Source organism: Nipponia nippon, unplaced genomic scaffold (genome assembly GCF_047370975.1).
Source record: "Nipponia nippon isolate SJK-2023a ecotype South Korea unplaced genomic scaffold, ASM4737097v1 scaffold_8, whole genome shotgun sequence".
In the NCBI taxonomy this organism is placed as follows: domain Eukaryota; kingdom Metazoa; phylum Chordata; class Aves; order Pelecaniformes; family Threskiornithidae; genus Nipponia; species Nipponia nippon.
In genome coordinates this window covers 32,796,722-32,818,355 of record NW_028262402.1, presented here as the reverse complement: position 1 = coordinate 32,818,355, position 21,634 = coordinate 32,796,722, and the positions used below count along the sequence as shown (strand labels likewise).

General features: G+C 41.3%; 1 protein-coding gene across 2 annotated transcripts in view; it reads left to right on the top strand.

The window, feature by feature from the left end:
- The window catches only part of NTRK2 (neurotrophic receptor tyrosine kinase 2), a 207,988-nt gene that overhangs the window by 50,481 nt on the left and 135,873 nt on the right, over positions 1–21,634 (top strand). For both annotated transcript variants that reach the window (XM_087741303.1, XM_087741304.1), the window contains exons 9-11: positions 2,259–2,291; positions 7,369–7,469; positions 8,740–8,839. In XM_087741303.1, the coding sequence (XP_087597429.1) occupies positions 2,259–2,291; positions 7,369–7,469; positions 8,740–8,839 (234 nt within the window). The remainder of the gene's footprint in view (positions 1–2,258; positions 2,292–7,368; positions 7,470–8,739; positions 8,840–21,634) is intronic.

Below are 21,634 nucleotides of genomic sequence, written 5' to 3'. Positions count from 1 at the left end.
AGATTTTTAACTAGCTTTAATCTGCTAAAATTCTTGGATTCCTGTGAAGCTGTTCTTGCTGAGGATGAGTTGATTATTTGAGACTACACTGCAGCAAACACTAAGCAAGGAATGTTCATATTTTATTCTGGAGGCTGTTCTCATAGTTGATTCAAAACAGCTAATGAATGCAGGAGAGATTTTTACCAATAATAAGTACTTTTAATTAAGCTTATTCATCTACCAGCTTTCTACTCTAAAACTCAGCTGAAGGAATCCAAATCACATCGTATCTTATCAAAGTAAAAGAATATATTAAATACGCCTTAGAAGTAGCATCTTGCTTGTGCAGCATAACAACATAGGGCTGTTTTGCAGAAGTGTGTTTTTTGATTGAGTCTTTTGCTGCTGCTTTATTTCGAAAATGTCAACTTTATACAGAAAGAAGCAGGCAAACCAAGTATAGTTGGTGTAGTTCATAAAGATGAGGGAATAGGATAAGTCTCTTCATAGTTTATTTACACAACAACCTGTTCTAACAGGGACCGAAACAACAATGCTGTTCTGTGTTTGCCTTAAAAATAATTGTATGTAAATGTGCAAAATTACTGTGGTGAAGTTCAATGTTAAAATAGCTTCAACTGATGTTTTGGGTTTCGTCCAGCATCTTGATTTTTGCAACTTTATCTGAAGTGAAGTATTTAGTTATATAAAAGTTATTTGAATGGAGTTGATGACTTCCTAGTTTATATTGCTGGCAGGAGTTAGGGTTAAACTAATCTGATTATCCCAATTCCAGTAAACAGTAACAAAAATGTTGCCATTTAATTTAGGAATAAAGGCCTGGGAATTTTTTTGTTGTTTTTTTTCCTCCTCCTATTACAGAAGGTAACTTAGAAGTACTGTCTTTCAGCCCATGGATGTTTTATACTGGAAAAACAATCCATGAACTTTTATGGACAAGAAACCCTGGTCAGAACTTGCTTGAGGACAGCTAGTACAAGCTTTCTTCACTTGTTATTTATTTCTGCAGATTGACATGACAGTTCTCATGGGGTCTATTAACCTATATCTCTGGATACTAGAATATCTTCAAATGCATTTAAAAATAAACCTAATTATCTGCTGCCATTCTGCAAACGGATTGCAACTCTGTTTAGTATTTTCAGCACAGATTCTCACGCTGTTGACATAAGCATAAACAATGGTGTTCCGGTCATACTTCACAGTAGCTTTATGCCAGTGTAATGCCACTACTATGGATTTACTGTATAGTACTATAAACAGAATTATGCTTTTTGAAGTTTGATTCATCTTTAGAGATTTTAACTATCTGTTAATTTTATTTCCAAATGAACAAAAAGAAAGAGTAAAAATACAGAAGAGATGATTAGGAGCCTACTACATAAGCTATGCTATAAATACATTATAGACCAGAATGAACGGGTATGTTGAAATACAACACAAGTATCTTTCAAAGCGTGAAGAGTCTAATAGTACACTAATTTCAGTGGGTGTTCTGTGCATTATACTCACATATGTGCTCAGCCTTACATATGTGCAGTAATTAGAAAAAGCTGCCAACTGGAACTAGTAAAATTTAGAAAAGTGTAGACTAGACGGGTATCCATTCGCTTGTGTAAAGGCTGGCTTCCGAGACATCTGACTCTTTCGGTAAGAGTTCTGTCTATCAGCTGTGCAGCTGGCTTCTTGGAGGCATCCTTTTACAGAGCGAATGAAATGGTGCCGCTTTGGTCATTGCTACCACTAGCCCTTAACTTGCCAGCTCATAGTTAAACTTGTTTGTTCTCACGGTGATTTAATAGCAAAATTTTTTTATCAGGTAAAAGTCAGCGATTGTTAATGCTCACTGAAGTCTGCTTCCACTTAAGGTCAGGGAGAATTTTACCACTAATTTTTCAACAGGAATAACTATTGTTGCACTTATTCCAGATATACATTAATAGCGGAAAGCAGAATTTTGCCCAGTTGGGAAATACACCTGCCTTTGCCAGAGCTAGTGCCCTGTGCATTATGTGTTTCCCATGAAGCACAATATTAACCTTTGGGGTAGCTCTAAAATGGTTGTAAATGTAATCTGATAAACAGATACTGTGATATATTGATGTTGCTTTGCATTTGTGTAGGTACTGATCATTGCTATTGCAAGTAACATGTCAACTCTTAAAAAAATTCCTAAAGAAACTCTTATTCTTTCAGCATTTTCAATCTATTTACAAAGGCTTTTTCTTTTTTTTTTTTCTCTTTTCCATGTGCAGGTAGTGGCCCAATTGTGGATCCAGACGTTTATGGTATATATTTGATTTCCTTTTTCTTTTCTTTTAATGATAGAAATGAAGGAACTGAAACCATTAAAAAATAGAATGTCAGGCTCAGTTAAATTGAAATGGCACATTTTATAACACAATTCCAAACGGTACTTTGTATTTTTGGTTCTTCTCCTGCCTTATATTATTTAAGAAAAATGAGGGCAATATGATGTTTTACTTACTTTGCTGCTTTTGATTCACATTAGGAGAAGCATAAATCCACTGCTACGAATGGTTGCAGTTGATCCTGTAGGATGACAGATGTCTGATGTAGCTCACAGGCATGGGATTTTGTGAACCTTTTGGAGGCATTTCTTGGAGGAAAGAGAGTTTGTGATTTATCCTTATATAACTTAATTTATTTTTTTAGGGATGATTCCATACTTGTTTTGCCTCCAAAAATGTGCCCCTGAATCCCACTTAAAAATGAAGTTGGCGCATAAGTTTTCCTGTAGGCAATTTATTTTGCTCTGTCTTGTCATTTGTACCTTCCCTTAATCGCTCTTGCATAAGCAGACCATCAACTTAGTGATGTCTGAGTGTGTGCCAGAGGATTTGATGACACAGTGTTCACATTAGTTTTTTAGTTAGGCAAAATGTTTTGGTCTGTACCTAGTGGAAGCCAGTGTGCACTATAATAGAAGCTACAGAATGAAAAGCAACTGGCTAGGTTTACATAATACTTTTGGTATACTTCTGGTGAACAGGAAAGTCCATCCTAACCAACATACCCAAACACCCTTTAGCTTCCAGCAGAAGCTGGATCCTGTTTGGAGTACTTTTTATTTGGATGAAATGGCCCATCACTCAAGTTTCCTTAAGCTGATATAAATGTTATTGCTTTGATTCCATTTCATGTCATTAAACTTCAGCAAATGTGCAATTAAAGCATCCATTTGGCTTTCAGTGCTTAGAAATACTGAAGGATGGCTTCCCCTCCCTCTCTTTCCAAATTCGTTTTTTTTGGGGGGGGGCTTGGGAGGTGGGAAGGTGGTGATGGTTTGCACCATTTCTTACATGTGTTGTATTACATTAGCTGTATGCATGAAGATTTTGATTCTGAGCTGTTTATCAAGGTCCTGATGCCTGTGTATGGCTTTAACCATGTGAGTGCTGTGCTTTGATTGACTTGGGTAGGTTTCTGCTGAGATGTGCACTTCAAGTTGCACTAGCAGATCACAGCCTGCAAGACCTAGTCCTGATGAAAGCAGCCTTCCTTTTTATTCCGGCTTTTCTTTCTGCTGTTTGAAACTGCTGTCTTTGATCTTTGTTTCAGTGACTCAGTGCTTGCTTTGAGAAACACTTTGTAGTCCAGAGTGTTTCCCTAATTATTTCAAATTCAAAATACCAGTTAGTGAGGTGAATAAATGAGGCTAGCTGGAAAGTCTAGGAACTGATAAACTTTTTCAGAGAACCACTGCCTGCATGGCTGACAGTGGGACCCCTGGGATGAGCTCCCCACAGAGACTGAGCAGTTTTCACGACTTTTTTTCAGGCCACTCTATCTCTATGCTAACCTGTTTACCCAAAACTTAGATTATGTTGGAAGGAAGATTTAAAGCGCAGTCTTCCCTTTAAAATGCATTTTTCAGAGCCCCATGCTAATCATGTTGCAAATGTGCCCAGTGTAATGGGTAAAGATGGCAGCAGAGGATTTGATCCTGTTGGGCGCTGGGACTAGCTGCGTGTCTGTCAGTCTGTTGGCTATGGGTAAAGTTAATGGCAGCTGCAGGGTATTTCCCTGCGAGTGTTGGGGTGCCGCAGGGCCAGGGGTCCCCATGGGGGTCCATCAGGGCAGGGGCTGGCAGCCAGGCCCGTCCCACTGCCCCAGCCAGGAGCGGGGCAGCCGGGGGGCCCATGGGCAGCCACAGCCCCAGGCATTGGGCACTGCCCTGGGTCCGAGGCTGGGCCACGGGCCCACAGGTGGGCCCCGCTCGGTAGGGCTCATGGCCGGGCAGGGCTGGGCTCTGAGGAGATGGAGAGGGTGGTGACGGAGGATGGGGACCCCAACTTTGAGTACACCTCTGCGTGGAGCAAAGCCCTTTGTAGGCCGGGTTGGCCTGTTCCTTGGCAATTGACCGTCTGTGTCCTGTGCTCCATGTGAGGTGATTTCCCAAACATTTTCCGTTAAGTGTTTTGAGCATACAACCGGAAGCAGAAGAACTGATGAGGTCACAGCAGGCTGCTTGACATGGTGTTTGCCCAGGGAGGGTCCCAGCTGCGTGGGGCACTCTGCCCGCTGCAAGCGCGGAGCAGTCGCTAGTGCCTGCGGCTCACCTCGCGTCAAAGGCAGGGAGGAGAGGCTGTCTGGGCCCTGTCTGGGAAGTAACTGAGAGAAATAAAGTGACTCACCCTGGGGCTGAGCAGGAGATCAAACGCAGAGCGGCTTCTTTGGCTCCGAGTTCACGTCTTTGAGCCACACTGCTTCTTCTAATGGGGTTGTAAACATGAGAGAGACAACATGCCCCGTATCACCCAACCCCTCAGAGGACTGTGCAGAGTGACACCCCCCCGCTGCTGGCATGACTGTGCTCTTGTCTGCATCCCAGCTGCTGCGCACCTTGTTTGTAAAATGGCTGCAAAATACCGCCCGGCCTCAGCTGCAATTCGCCGCAGTTGGCGTAGTCGCAGGTGGCTGTGTGAGGTACGCGGCGCCCGAGGACCTGGCCCTGAAGCGATACAGGTCTCGCATAGCGTGGATCAAGAGGCGTGACCCTGTCTGTATCGGGAGTGCTCGATGTCTATGTCAGGATTTCATAGTGAAATGAACAGGAATTTGTTTCACTCAGAATCGCCCAGTTTTGGCTGGATAGCTGCTGCGCGTGTTCTCATTGCCTGGCTCACCCATTTCAAGAGGCTTTGAAGATCTGGCACTAGTTCAAATGCAAGTGCTTCACGGTTATACAGTGGGGAATGGCAATGCAACACCAGTGTGCTGACGTGGCCTACTTTAGCTCGTGCCCATATTAATATAAAAGTGCATTCAGAGGATTTACAGACCAGACCAGAAACACTCTACATAGTTCTCATTAGTCCTTCAGGGTGTGATTTCCAGTAGCTTAGTACAGACATGAGCATAAACAGAACTGCAAATAGCATCGGCTTTTGCCCACCGCTATTTACAGGTAAAATTACAAGCAAGAAGTTTCCCTCTTGAAAGATTGTGTTACAGAGCCAGAGCAGCGAAGGCTCTAAATATTTGCATTATACATTGGTGTTGTAAAGCTACCATAAATACAGGGTTGGTCAAAACTATCTTTGTGAAGTTTTTCCCAGCTAATTGTAAAGGAAGCCCAATCTTGCAGGCTGAGATAATTGTTATAAAGCGGGCTCTGCCTGCAAATCAATGAAGCAGAAGTCTCTTCCTTTGCTGTGGCAAAGCACGTAGTCACGGTGGCGGACGGTCTGCACAGTGCCTCGTCCGAGTGTCCAGGCTGCTTGTGCAGGTGAGCTATTCAGGCAGGGCTTGTGCTGCCCGGTTAGTAAGGAGTGCTGTTCATTTGCCTCTCACTCCTGTTCTAACCTTGCTGTGTAGGACGCTATAGGCATAGAGATGCAGTGCTGAGTTGGAGAATTCAAACGGTAAAAGACCAGGAAATTGAATTTCGTTTCTCATGAAACCTGTATACTAAGGACGTATTTTGGCTTGAAAGAGTCCTGTCCTTCGGCATGCATGGTGTAGAGCCAAAATAGACTACGTGAGCTGATTAGACAAGCTGACTACTGACTGTAGCACTGGTGCCAGAGGTAGCTGCGTAGCTTCACACACCAAAAAACCTGCAGCCTGCCGAGTGCTTTGCAGAAAGCAAATGTGTTCGTGCATGCATGAAGATCAAAAGCCAAGTGCAGCTTGTTGCTAGCGTTGCCAGCTGGGCTCTCCAAAATGGCCTTGGGAGCTAAAGGAGATAAACTCGACCAAGGCGCAGGCACTCCCTGCCCTTGCTCAGCAGCAGCTCTGCAGTCAGAAGAGTTCCTGCCTCTGTGGTTAGTGAGAGCTATGCCTCTGCGCTCTGCTTTTTCAGATTCACTGTTAAAATTTCATCTGTAGGCTTACGGCACTGATTTTAATCGAAATATGTAAAGAAATACGCAGTTAGTTGCAAATTTAAATTACAATGCTGAAGGTGCATTTTGTAGTAGGTGCAGTTATTCCCTTGTTTGTTTCTTTCATCTTCACACATTACAGTCATAAAATTGAAACATTATATACATTTCCAGATGTAATCATAAAATATATACATTTTTTATTTTATTTTAATGCACGTTTCTCTAAGTTAATATGTGTATTATTTAATTCTTTTTATCTCATTTGAATAGTTTTGACAGGAAATCATGGACTGTAAATATCTGTGTTTCATTTTTAAATAATTATAAATAATTAAGCCATGTTCATTCTTTTTGATGGTTCTGGATTCACTCCTTCAGACCAGTCGGTGGAATTATTTTGATAAATCAAATCTCTTCATACCATCTCAGGCACTTAATTTTTTAAAGGTTTACCTGTATGACTGTTTATGATGATAGACTGTAACCTCTGTGCACACAACAGTATTTTTTTATTATTTTTAAATGAAGAAAAACAGCTATTTCACATTTGATAGTAATAAACTAGCTAAAGACCCGTCTGCCAAGTTCTCAGCTAAACAAAAGTCCCCAAGCTAATTTCTAAGACTGTCCTATATTTGGCTGAATACAAGGCTGGAGAAGTTCAGTGTAGAGGGCAATCTTTCATTTTTAATGGGAAGTCAGAAGCACATAAAAATAGCTTTATGGATGGAGTTCTTATTTAACCCTAGTTTTTCCAGTAGATGCACATTATGGTATAGATTCCTTCTCCTTTCAAGTTTGTAAGTCACAACACATCTGTTCGATTATCTGCCACAGGAATCCCCCCCAAATGTTCCAGCTATGTTAGCGATTATGTTTTGTTTCCAAAGAGCTCCGAGTCCCGAGAGTTGTTAGTGGCCTTAGCGTCTTACAGAACAGAAATTATGTAAAGACAACCCTTTCCCCTCTAAGGTTACGAAATTATAAAAGCAACCTTTTTTCCTTTCCTAAGAGTATGAAACCACGCCTAATGATCTTGGAGACACCACAAATAACAGTAATCAAATCACTTCTACGGATGTTTCCAACAAAGAGAATGAAGATAGCATTACTGTAAGTATATACATTGTTTCCTGATCTGTAATCTTGGCGAACTTTCTGGCTATACAACTCAGAAAACTGAGGAGATTGTAATAGGACCCCGAGCTACCAGAACACCGGAGCTATTACTGTGTTGCAATCAAAACTCAAAAAAAACAGAAGGAAAAAAAAAGAAAATCAGTGCTCCCCACTCTTGCCCTCCCCTCATTTTTTGAAAGAGTGAATCACTTTTCAGTCCAAATAGAATTGCTAGTTATTTTATTTCATGCTTTTCCGAACAACTAACTGTAATTTTTTTAGCCTAAGACTTTGCTTCTAATTTTAGCCAAGGAGAGCAACTCTTTATTTACAAAACAAAGACATCCAAGGTAATTTGAAGATTGTTGTTTGAATACCAGTCCTGGAGTCAGCTTCTCCTTACAGGGAGGATGTGCTTCAATGAACTTTCAAATTCTAATTGTATGTTTTTAAAACATGATTTCATCTAGGTTTTTGAACAACTAATTTGCAGTAGCTTTCAGTCTAAGTAGTTGAATTGGTGGACCTCCTCCTTTGCTGCCTTGCCTCTCATGCTCTCCTGAACTGAGTTGTTGGAAACTGGTAGTGGGTGTCTAGCCTGGTTGATGTTGCTGCCTCCCTGCATCAGTTACTCTGTAAAGCAGCAGGCAGTGGAGACCATGTTCATGAACCAGAGAGCATACTGTGAGTTGAGACACTGCCAAAAAATGGGGAGGATCCCAGGCAGTCTTATCTTGTCTGATAACAGAATCATTGAACATCTGAGGTTGGAAGAGACCTCTAGAAATCCTCTGGTCCGATCCCCCCTGCTTAAACTGGGGCCAGCCTGGTTGCTCAGGGTTATGTCCACTCTGGTTTTGATATCTCCAGGGATGGAGATGCCACAGCCACTCTGGGCAATCTGTACCAGTGTTCAGCCACCCTCAGAGTAAAAATTTTTTTCCTATGTGTTTTTCTTATGTGTTTTCTTATAACATGCCACTCTGCTGGAAGGGAAAGGGGTGATATGCACTCCCTCCCACCTGCCTTGAATGTGTGGGATGTTGAAAAAGTTGTTCTCAGAGGTGTCTGAATCTCTCTTCTCTGCAGGATAGAAGAAACCTCAACAAGTGGCTGTTCTCTGTACTCTTTGATCTGAGTGCAAACGTTTCCCAGTTGAAATGAGACTCTACCTAACTGGGTTAACCTGAATGTATTCTGAATGTCTTTGAAGGTAGTTCATGAGAACAAAATAAGCAGATCTGTTTGTGTCCTCTTTTTTTAGGTGTATGTTGTGGTGGGAATTGCAGCACTGGTGTGCACTGGTTTAGTAATAATGCTTATTATTCTGAAGTTTGGAAGACACTCCAAGTTTGGGATGAAAGGTAAGCAGGGTTGTTTTTTATGCCTTCCATAATTGTTGTGGGTTGTATGAGCTGATACTATAGGCTTCTGCACTGAGAGCAGTCAAAATAACTAGATTAAGTGCCATCGCATTTAGTGTTTCCTTTATTCATCAGGTAAGTAAGGGTAGAGGCAGAGTGTAGAATTTTGGATCAAACTCTTCTGCTTCTCCTTTTTTCTTACGACAAATCTTATTTCTCTCTCTTGTGTTGCAAAGCCCCCTGGGACACTTCCTGGAGTAAAATATTACTTGAGTCAGCGTAAGTAGGAAGAAGATAAGAAATGAAATTTATTCTGATAGGAGTTTAATTACAACAATTTGACGAGAATCTATGCTGTATGTAAGAGATACTTCAGACCATACTACAAATGTCACATTAAGGTGATAGATTCCAGAGGAAACAACGGCAAGAGCAGAAGGTGCATTTGCAGTGGATTCTGTCATACTGGTGCTTTCTGACAGATGCATTTTCTTGAGCTTCTGTTTGTATCTTGGGAAGTAGCAGCTGGAGGGAGTGGCAAGTGCTCATGTCCCTGGGGAAGGGGGAAATTTCAGCCCTTCCATTTATTCATTTATTTATTTTACAGACAGATGGAGGTATGTGTAACACAGAGGTACCTGCAACAACTCCATTACTGTATTATTTTAGTGATATCATCAGTCTATGGCTGGCGATATGGGTGAAATTGTATTAAAAAAAAAGAAGAAGAAAAAAACACTTGCTGTCTTGTTGGGAGGACTAGAAGGTGCTTTGCTGTGTGCTAAAGGAGATGAGCTTTTGTTCTTAAGATGTGTAGCTGAGGGTCTGTGGAGAGAGTGGTAAGTAATCTTTTGGTAGGCTCCTGTGACCTGCATGTCCTTCCTCTCAGCTGTGCTTATGACATAGTACCACGTGGATGTATATTTTGGTAACCCTTACTTGCTCTTGACAAATGCTCTTTTCAGAGATATCTACTGTATATTTTGTGTTTCTGTATTCTGTTTAGAGGGGAGTTCCTGAAACAAATGAGATTTGAGCAGAGCAGAAATGTAGTAGGTGCAGATTAGCTTGCTGCGATGGTAACCTTTTCTCTCACTTCCTTCTGATGTGACATAGTCTCTGCTCTTTAGGGTAGCATTAAAAGAGGACAGTCATTGTGAAAAATCCTGAATAGCGACATGGAGCCAGCAGGACAGAGCTGCAGCGTTTTGGCCAAAGACTAGAAAAAACTTTCTGTGACAACACCAGTTCAGCATAAATTTTATTTGTGTCTGAAGCTTTCTGAATTGCATTTAGAGAGCTGAAGTAGGTGGAAGCTAAATGAGAGCAACAATGAGAAATGCCTGATGTTAGCTCTTTAAAGGTGAATGCTTGTTAGATTTTTCAAAATTTGCATTAAATATTTCAACATGACATTATTGGACAAACTAGGAAGTAAACTCTACCCTGAGGAAGAATGCACAAAGTCGTATTTTGTGTGCTAACATGTTAAGTTACCTTCCAGGAAGGTCCTTATATGGTGATGGTTTTTTAGTTTCTTCAGGTACAACTTTCCTCACAAAAATAATGCTCTTGCATGATCAAGTAAGTTTGACCTCAGTAGTTTTTTGTTGCAGAATTGTCCATGTATATCATATTTTACTAAGGATACACTTTTGGGGAAATGACTATATGAAATTATGAAAAGGCAGCAACCTCATAGATGGTGTTTATTTTATTCTTTAAATTTGACCAGTGATGGTTATGGAGATCAGTAAAATGGGTTCACAGTTCAGGTACACTCATTCAAAACCTGATCACAAGTATGGTATGTGTGGTAATGGTGAAATGTCACTGTGAGCTGCAAATAACTCTTGAATGTTTCATTAGAAAGGAGTGACCTTCAGTTGTCCTGAAGTGAACCTCAAACTTCTCCAAAGTTTATATTCACACCTGAGCTTCATAGTCTGGGTCCATCCATAGTCCAAAGTCCCAGAAATGCTCTCTCCATTTATCATCAGTATTATTGAATTTATATTAAAGCAATATTTAAAGACCTGAGATTAGAACACCATATTGGTATGTAATACCCATTTCGATATGTAAATATTACCCGCTCTGAAAAGCCTGCAGCATAAGTATATATTGAGAATACATAAATGAGGATAAACAACCTGGGGCATTTGAGCATGAGGAAAATAAGGCAAAGGTGAAGAGAAATTTTTTGCAGTCAGTATTGATCAGTACAATACATTCAAAATGTGTGTCTTGGAAATTCTGAATAAAAAGATCAAGCCAGCTACTGTGAACTCCTTGAGTTGTTTGCCATTGAATTCAGTGGCAGCAAAATTAGTCCCAGCTTACCCTACAGGCCTTGTGTTATAATTGGTCGTTTAATAAACAGCCTTAGTAGGGAAGCGGGAAGGAATAAAATATCTAGATTGCCATTGGAAATATTTATAAAACAAGATAAAAAAATATTTTCAAATCTTCCCCAAAATATTAATGAATATTTTGCATTCCTAAGAAAGAACTTCCTGACTTACATCAGGCAGAAATGCACAAAAGGCTGTGCCTCATTTTTCTGTTATCTTGTGAGAACACAACACGGTCGCCTCAGACACCCTGTCATTAAATGTCTCCTGACCCTTCTTCAGCAAGCAGTTTGGAAAAAAAACAAAATAGTCATTCAGTAACTGGAGCAGTCAAACTGGCACTCAATGGTATTTTTCGTGTAACTGTGTACTAAACGGGAAAAAACGTTCCACTGAAAAGCTGAAAAAGACATGTGTAAATAGGCAATCAGCACTGTGTGTCCCGTAGGAAACGTCTTTGTGTAAGGGGTGAAATTTTCACCCAATTTGGATTCACAGCAGGAATCTGCAGCTTCTTGAAGACATTGGTTTTTGCCTCATATTTTTAAAAGCCAGTTTATCCCATCTTTTGCACGGGCATCATCTGCCCACTTCTTAGACTGTGTCCTTCCTGAGTCTTTCTGTGCTTAAAGAGCTTGAGCATAGTTGGAGTGTGGGACTGACAGTGATCGTGTCCCCAGAAGGAGATGTGGAGCGGGCGGTTGTGCCTGAGCTGTGCTGCATCAGAGCTGGCTGTACCTGGAAGCACTGCACATGCCGAAGAGCTGCAGAGACTGCCACAGAACTCACATGCCCCTGTTGTCTTCTTTCCATTACTGTGCTGAGCAGAAGAGAGTCCAGTTTATGTGATGTGGAGCACCAAGTCCTCTGGGATCTTCCAGTACTTTGGCAGTACCAATCAATCTCTTATCAAGATCTGTTGAAGAGCTTGTTGTGGTTCAACCCCAGCGAGCGACTAAGCACCACGCAGCCGCTCACTCACTCCCCCCACCCCGGTGGGATGGCAGAGAGAATTGGAAGGGTGAAAGTCAGAAGACTCATGGGTTGAGATAAGAATAGTTTAATGATTGAAGTAAAATGAAATGGAATAGTAGTAATAGTAGTAATAAGGATAATAATAATATACAAAGCAAGTGATACACTATACAATTGCTCACCACCCACTGACTGATGCCCAGCCCGTCCCTGAGCAGCGTTTGCTGCCCCCCAGCCAACTCCCCCCAGTTTATATACTGAGCATGCCGTCATACAGTAGGGAATAGCCCTTTGGCCAGTCTGGGTCAGCTGTCCTGGCTGTGCCCCCTCCCAGCCTCTTGTGCACCTGGCAGAGCATGGGAAGCTGAGAAGTCCTTGACTAGTGTAAACTCTGCTCAGCAACACCTAAAACATCAGTGTATTATCAACGTTATTCTCATTCTAAATCCAAAACACAGCACTATACCAGCTACTAGGAAGAAAAATTAACTCTATCCCGGCTGAAACCAGGACAGAGCTGTATAAAAATAACTTAGCCTGTCTTTTGGCTTCTCTCTTCATTTTATGTATCTAAAGTGAGGGAACAATTTGAGATACGTTCATTTCACTCAGTTACCTTTCCAAATTGTAGTAATAGAGTGTTTTTGCAGGTAAGGAGGACAAGAAAAGCACTCATTCACTGCGAGTAACAAAACGAAAACATTCTGTTTGTGATGTTCTGGATTCTGGTTAAAGTTGGGTTGCACCATATGAGGCAATTGTTTTAATTCTTGCCTTGCTTCTTTTCATTCTGTCTTTTAGAGCAGCGGAAATAGCAGGTTCTTGTTATTAACTTCAGGAACAATATTAGTACAGAACTGGTTTGTGGTCTGTGCTAGAAGAGACTTAAAATAGGGTTAGTAAAAAAAAAAAATACTGTTGTGTTCTTTCTGCTCTGTGGATAACGTCTCATGTTGTGCTAGACTTCCAGACTTTTGCAAGAGTCTGCATTGCAAAATTCATCAGAGTATCTGGTGAAACATAATTATCTCTATTTCTTTGCTTGTGTGCATTTTAAACACCTTCTTATACAGAGTCTGTTGATTTGTGTCAAATGCTGCTTTTGGTTGCTTGAATCTGGAGGTGAGGTTTTTTACACCCTTGCAAGATGCTGCAGTATAAATGGTGAAAACTTCAGTTAATTCCTTAAATGTATTCATTAAGATTTGTGGGTTGCTCTTACAAAACACCTTGGCTTGGTTGCTTGCTGGAGGATGTGAAAGTGCTTATGTTGGAAATTCACTGAAGGCTGCCAAGACAGCTCTTATCGTTTTGTGTGTATTTCTGACTCCATCTAACCAGCTTATGAAACTGAAAAATAACAAGGGAACGGAGTAGTGACGGCAGGGGAAGGTTTGTGAACTTCCTGAGAAGAGTTGTGGAAGAACAATTCTGATAGTGTTTTATTCTACCTCCCGTGTTGAAAAATAAATGTAAATAAACAACTAGTTGCAGCATAACCAAACTGATATACAGTTTGCAAATGTCAGTATAGCAGCATGCCACTAAGCATGAATGGAAGTATGGAGGAAACTGGAAGATAAATCAATGGATAAAGTTTGAAATAGCATAATTCAGTTAAAAGGATGAAAAAACATTTTTAATGATTTGAACTGTAGTAAATTGTAGCACAAGGTGTCCCTGTTCCAGCAACAAGACAATATCCTCAGTGCTCCTTGATTACTAGGAAAGCTGGAAGTGGATGGTTACGGACAAGACTATTATCACAGCTGCTTTACTGTAGAGATAAATGGACTTTCTGTAGATTTTACCAAAACCAGAAAGGAGAGAGAACCCACTCCTCCCCAAAGCAGCCCCTTCTGTCTTTTAAGAAGCTAACAAATAGAGTCTGACAGAAGCAGAGAGAAACATATGTGTACTTAATCCCTTTGGGGTGAGAGGCGCTTTTTTGAATGTTTATATGAAGCTTCTGTCAGTGCTCTCAGCTGTGTGCAGTACTGCAAAGGTAAGGGAACAAACTGAGCCTGAAACTCCCATCGTACTTAGGCAGTGCCAGCTATCTTCTCATGTCTGTGGGCTTGGGTGTCATGCTCTGAAAGGTGCTTACCCTTCCTTGTGTGTTCTCCAAACTACCTACCTAAACATAAGTCCTGACTATGAATGCTTCGCCCCTTTCATGGTCTTTCAAGTCTGTGCAGTTCAGGGTACAGAAATTTGTCTTTCTCTGATCAGGTAATGAGATCATGTGGGTTGATTTAAGAAAGAAAACAGTGTCCCTTTTAGGATGAACACCACAAAATACTACCTTTCCTTGAAGCCTTTGCTAGCTGCTTGTTACAATTTTTAAGTGTAAGTTTAAAATTTGGACTATCAGTCAGGATGCTGTGCTCTTTCACCACGCTGCTTAAAAGTGATGGACACACACATGGATTTTGCCTGCCAAAGTCAAACCAGAGTATTTTCTCCTACTTCTTGACAGCTTTTTCTCTCAAGTGATTTCAGTAACTTTTGTGCTGGGCCATGAACGTTGTTGAAAACTTTTTAATTAAAAGCATTGGTTATTCCAACAGGAGCACATTCATAGTCGTGGAATATTTTTTCTTCTCTGTGTGTCATTCACTACATTGCTTTTGTTTGTAAACCCTTGTTACGTTTTGAGCTTTGGTCCAAAAGACAGTACAGGAGAGGGCAGCTTGGAACTCATCTTCAGTTGCAGTGTAGTTCTCAGTTGTCTTACGGTATTTTAGTTTGGGTAAGAAACATTGTACAACTGCATGATAAAAGCCTCCTTACAAAGCAATATCGTCATTCTGACACAATGCATCCATGATGACTTAAAGTGTTTAACCCTTATTTACCCAAGTAATCATATTTACATGACTTTAAATACAGTGCTGTCCAGGTAAGAGTGGAGTGCTTTACCGTTCTGTCTGACCGTGACCATTTATTGAGGCTTGTGCATATTCTTTTGGATGGGGTGATTGCAAAGGACTTCAGAAGAAATACTGCTTCATTCACATTGGTGATTGAAGAGTTCAGATTTTGGAGAGTTTAGATGATTTTAAGCAAGCAGTTGAAGTACTGATACGGGAAAAGGGAGAGCTATTCTGTTTATTATTAACTCATGCATTATCACATGTCTTGCTTAAGCAATTGGGTTGCTTATAGACTAGGAGAAGAATAAAATGCAGTTAGAATAGAAGAGCTTTTACTCCTTTTAATTCTAAACCAAGTACAAAATAAAAGCTTTGCATCTTCAGCAAAGATCTGCAGTTTGACAAATATGAACTAATGTTCAAATTTGTCTGCAATAAGCTTTCAGTGAGGGCCTCCTAGACGATTTTGCCTTGTTTGCCAGATAATTAAGAAGATCAGTTTGTAGCTTGGGAACACACTTACTGCTTGACCTTCATCAAGTCAGTGAAATCCTGAACTTTCTGAGTTTCCGTTTGTACCTATAGAGTTGATTTTGTGCCATGTTGTACCTACCTAAACGCCGATTCTGTGGGCGTCAATCCTTTAATGTCTTTAGAACATTTCATTATTTAGTCAATGAGCAGAATATAAAAGAGGGATTAATTCATGTGAGTCAGTGTTGTAAGATAGCATGTAGAAAAAAATGAATGTGCTCAAATCTGCAGTATTTTTAGTGAGTAGACATGTATAGGCGATGGTGATATTGCTCATCTGAACCACACAGAAGAAGCTATTTTTATTGTTTGACATTGGCATTCCAGTTCCTGCAGTCATGGGTAGATCATACAAATCATCTGTCTCAGGTGCATCACTTGCATAATGGAGGCAGTACTATTTACTTATCACATGAACATTTGGAAGATAGAGTTGTTAATGCTTCTAAGTACCTTTCTCTGAAGAAGGAAATTGCTCTAAGTACTTCAAAGAATGAGAGTTCATATGAACTAATCCGTGAAAGTCATTTTGTGTAAAGGATTTTACAAAGATCTTAAAATATTTAAGCCACCATTCTCTTGTGTTCCAGTAAAGAAAGGAGGTGTCTCTTAAAGCATTGTTCTGGGGCCGTGGCACCTTGTCAGAACATACTGTTAGGCATTTCTAGTTTTCCATTGTTATTATTTATATAAAATTTGGTCTCTAGGTCTCAGCTTTCTGTTTCGGTCTGCTACTGTTTTTCTTGAGTCTGATCCTAAAGTGCAAGATATGAGAGCTCTGGTTCTGTACTAGGAACAAGCCAGTGAATGACATGCCCCATATATAACAAAGGATTTAGGGAGACATCTCAAATATGAAGCTGGGGAACTTTTAATGGTCATAGAATCATAGAATCGTTTAGATTGGAAAAGACCTTTAAGATCATCAGGTCCAACGATTAACCTAGCACTGTGAAGTCCACCACTAAACCGTGTCCCTAAGCACCCCATCTAGACATTGTTTAAATGCCTGCAGGGATGAGGACTCAACCACTTCCCTGTGCAGCCTGTTCCAGTGTCTGACTACCCTTTCAATGAAGAAATTTTTCCTAATATCCAAACTAAACCTCCCCTGGTGCAACTTCAGGCCATTTCCTCTAGTCCTATCACTTGTTACTTCGGAGAAGAGTCCGACCCGCACCTCGCTACAGCCTCCTTTCAGGGAGTTGTAGAGAGCGATAAGGTCTCCCCTCAGCCTCCTCTTCTCCAGACTAAACGACTCCAGCTCCCTCAGCCGCTTCTCATAAGACTTGTGCTCTAGACCCTTCACCAATTTCATTGCCCTTCTCTGGATGCGCTCCAGCACCTCAAAGTCCTTCTTGTAGTGAGGGGCCCAAAACTGGACACAGGATTTGCGGTGCAACCTCTCCAGTGCCAAGTACAGGGGGATGATCACTTCCCTGGTCTGGCTGGCCACACTATTTCTGATGCAAGCCAGGGTGCTATTGGCCTTCTTGGCTACCTGGGCACACTGCTGGCTTATATTCAGACAGCTGTTGACCAACAACCCCACGTCATTTTCTGCCAGGCAGCTCTCCAGCCACTCCTCTCCAAGCCTGTAGCGTTGCATGGGGTTGTTGTGACCTAAGTGCAGGACCTGGCACTGAGCCTTGTTGAACATCATGCAGTTGGCCTCAGCCCATCAATCCAGCCTGCCCAGGTCCCTCTGTAGGGCCTTCCTGCCTTCAGGCAGATCAACACTGCCGCCCAACTTGGTGTCATCTGCAAACTTACTGAAGGTGCACTTGATGCCCTCGTCCAGGTTGTGGATAAAGATATTAAACAGACCTGGCCCAAACACTGAGCCTTGGGGAACACCACTCGTGACCGGCTGCCATCTGGATTTAACTCCATTCACCACAACTCTTTGGGACCGGCCATCCAGCCAGTTTTTAACCCAGCGAAGAGTACGCCCGTTCAAGCCGTGAGCACCCAGTTTCTCCAGGAGAATGCTGTGGGAAATGGTGTCAAAGGCCTTACTAAAGTCCAGGTAGACAACATCCACATCTTTTCCCTCATCCACTAAGCCTTTCCCTCATCCCTCATCATCATCTGATGAGATGGTGCCTTTGACTATGATCTCCTTTGGTTGCAAAATTCAAACTCAGTTGTAATTTTTGAGGCAGAAAAGGAGTTATTAACTTGTTGAGAGCTTTTCATGATTCAGGCTACTATATTGATGGATTAATACAGGAAAATTATCTGAGGCCTGGTGTCTGTTACTAGTAAAAATATATGGAAAACAAGTGTAAACAAGTACCAGTTGTGTTCCACTCCCCCTCCCCCAAAAAGAGGGATACAAGCAGGTGATGGGATGAAGGAGTGCACATGTGTGTGGTGTGCATGAAGTGAGGTGAACTGGAGAACTAGGGAGATGCTGAGTAGAGGACAGCTTAGAGATGAAATGAAAAGAGACTGAAGAGAAATGAGACTAATAATGGATGCAGTGGAAATGAGGAGAGCTGAAAATCATATTTGCCAGGCCTCTACCTTGATGTGCGCTGAGGCTCACAGGAATAGCACAGCTCCTAGATCAAGGTAGTGGCAGAAGAGAAGAATCAGTCTTAAAGGTGTAAACTGCAGAGATCCAACCCCATGTTCAGTCTATATCCACACTTGCTTCACAAGTCTTTATTTTACAGAGCCCAGAGTTTCTCTTTCAGTTTCTTATATCCAAACAGTGAACACTTACCTGCTTTTATACAAACTTTTGCGCATATGCAGGTCATGCTGTTGTGGGAATGCATTAGTTTGTGAGGGCAAATTGTGGTTTAGCCCATTGAGAATTTTAGAGACAAATGAGACTGGATGTAGGAGGAAATAAGGAGGATGAGAGGAATGGGAGTGGGGAGAAGGTGGATCATAATAATTAAATGTTTACTTGTAATCAGAGAGAGGTCAGACACAAAGGTAGGTTGGAAGAAATATTTAGATGTGGGGAGTGAATGGGAACAAAGAAAAGGAGCAAAGAATAGCAAAGCCAGCCTATGTTATTTATTTATTTATTTTCGAGTGGCCCCAATTCTCCAATGCTTTAAGCACCATTTACTACAAAGTACATATGTGCTTGGTTTTGATCACCATTTGAGGAAATATTGAGGCTAGATGATGCTGGAAAATTAGATGCTAAAAGCCAAGCAGTTCTTAACATAGGTGTGAACATGAATAGGAGATAAATAGAAGGTATGCCTGGTAGAGATGAGGTCCGCTGTGTGATCTCCAGCTAGGAAAAAGCCTGATAGGGAAGGGAGTGCCAGCAGAGGCGCCGGTAGAGGTTGCTCCTGGAGGCTGGTGCAGCTTGTACCAACTTGCCACAGGACAGCTGAGGCTGGCAGGCACTCTGAGAGTGTCTCATCCAAACCCCCGCTCAAAGCGGGGCGAGCTAGTGAAGGTTGCTCAGGGCTGTGGCCAGCTAGGATTGAATACCTCCAAGGATGGAGACTCCACAACCTTTCTGGGCAAGGTGTGTCAGTGTTCAACCACCTGTACAGTACAATGTTTTTTCCTTATGTGTAAATTAAATCTGCTCTATTTCAATTTGTGCCTGTTGCTCCTAGTCCTGTCACTGAACATGTTGACTCACGCTGCAGAGGAACAAAAAAGGGGTACATAAAGTGGCACGTGGACAAAGACACTTTCTGAGCTGTTTTGTGTTGCCTTTAAATACTGGCTTAATTGTGAAGACAGGGAAATACTGAAAGGTTACAGTAGACCGCATGCTATTTACAGGACAGCAACATCTTTTTCAGGGAAATTATTTGCCTCAGGTGTGTGAGTCTCAGTTGAATAACACCACTGAGGATTACAAGTGTATGTTGCTTAGGACTTTGCTCCACTCCTTTTACAATACCTGTCAGATTTTATGTGAGTTTCCTTCCATTTGCGTTCCTCAGCTTTCAAAGATTCATATAGGATTTGTCCTCTGATCGAGTTGCATTGGTTTCTGTCAATGGCTCTGAAGTTTGAAACTTTTTTTTTTTCCTACTTTCCTGAGCTTGGGACAAACTCTGTGCTTGTCCTGAATAGTAGATAATACAATTACTACTCTGCTTCATAGAGTTCTGTTTTTAAATGCCTGGCCATGTTACCTACTTACCAATTTTCTTAGCAGATGCTGAGATCTTAGTACAGTTGGAGTGCCCTTTTTTGTTTCGTTCCTGTAAACGCATTCAGTAGTGAATTTTGCACAACGGGAAGATTCACCATGGTCTCAGAGCCTGGCTGGCACAGAGGACTGTGCTGTAGCTCTCCTCACAGCTGTTGTCATCGTGCTTCCTGCAGTGAAGCCATGTCTTTTAAAATAGCGTGGAGGGAATCACAAAAAATGAAGACTCGTTGAAGTAGGTTCTGGGCAAACATGTGTGTCTAAAAAAGCCCCACAAACAAAAACTGCTCAGAGACTGAATATGATTTTTAAAGTTTTCTGGTCCTTATTAGAACTTTCCCCAAATCAGACAAACTGCTTGTTCTTTCTTGCAAAAGAAAGATTTTGCAAAAGCACACAGGAGTAGCCTTTTATCAACAGCTTCCTTTAATGCATCTGAAGATGCCTTTGTTTTGTTTGTGCAGTCCCATGGCATTACACTCCTTGGATCTGAATATTTGGAAAAAGCATCAATAATAGATTTTTTTTTTTGCTGAGTTCATGGCATTTCTTCTTTCAGAATGAACAAGAAGTGCTGTAAAGCCATTGTTGTAGCAATGCTGTTGCTGTTTAGGAAGAAATGAGGAAGTACAAAAGTTCACAGGAGTTAAGAAAAATTAAGACAAAAGGTAGCCAAGCTGCTTGAATTTCTAGTAAAAGGAACACTTTAGGTTTTGTTTCGGTTCTGGGAAAGAGTTCAAGTAAGATTGTTTTATTTGAATGAATGGGTCCTTTTTATATCTCTTTTTCACACACACGCCCCAATGCATGTTTATCATCTCCCCGGATATCTACAACCTGGTAGCAGCTTTGTATATTGGCTGTTGACACAGCCCGACCACTGCAGCCCGTGAATTCCCCAAGGTGTTTTTCTTTATGGGTAGCTGAACACACCTTTTCCAAGTGACTCATAGTTGTTCTCAGTTGTTCTCTTCCTGGAGATACTGTACCTTCCCAGTGCTTCCTCACTGGTGCGATATAAGCGTGCCTTTCTGCCTCACAGTGGCCACTGTTCTAGCCTTTCACATTTATTTACTTAAAGTATTAGGGCTATATCCAGTTCTCAGCCTGGGTGATAATCCAGTGTAAGGATCAGAATAACATTGTAAATAATGCCTTTTTTCCCCATAAATGAGTGATGAGGTGAAATGGGAATGGTCTTCTCTGTTTCCAAGTAGCTTTTTCTGCTGCCCGCAAAGCCCATTTTCTCCTAACACCTGTTCTGTATCCTATATAAAATCAGAATTGCCCTTTTAAACAAGAGTCTCTCATTCTCTCTTTTTTGTCCTTTGACTTGTTTTGCCCCGTTTAACACTGTTCACTTGGCCAATACCAGAAACCAAGAACAACTGATGGCACTTCTGGTATGCAAATGAGAAAACAGAACTAGCAAAATGAGATAGTCTTATTTCTTTCCGATCCAAAAAAACCAAAAAAATTAAAGTGGGGTTGGGAATCTTTCTGTTTTGTTCTGTTTGGTTTTTTTGGAGCTTCTTAAAAAAGGTGGCAGAGTGGGAGTAATGTAACAGGGTCCTTTATAATGGAATAAAATGGACAAACTATTTACTAACTATTATTTATTCTATGTCAGTTTTACTCTTAGCGTTAAAGGTTAATGCCACTGTTTCTTCAGCTGCTCGGTGTAGCTGAATGCCCTGAAGAACAAAGTGGAGTAATGCAAAAGTGCGAGAAGTATTTCTAAAAAGTCCTTCATGTGTCCCTGATAGATGACAAAGTATTTGTTGTGAAGCTTCACTTCTTCCTGGCAGTTTGGCCAGCCAGTCTGACTGTGGTCCTCCTCCCTCTACCAGCCCCTTTCCTTCTTGCCCGCCCTGAGCATTGATGGTATGATAATGCAGAGCTAGCAGGTCTG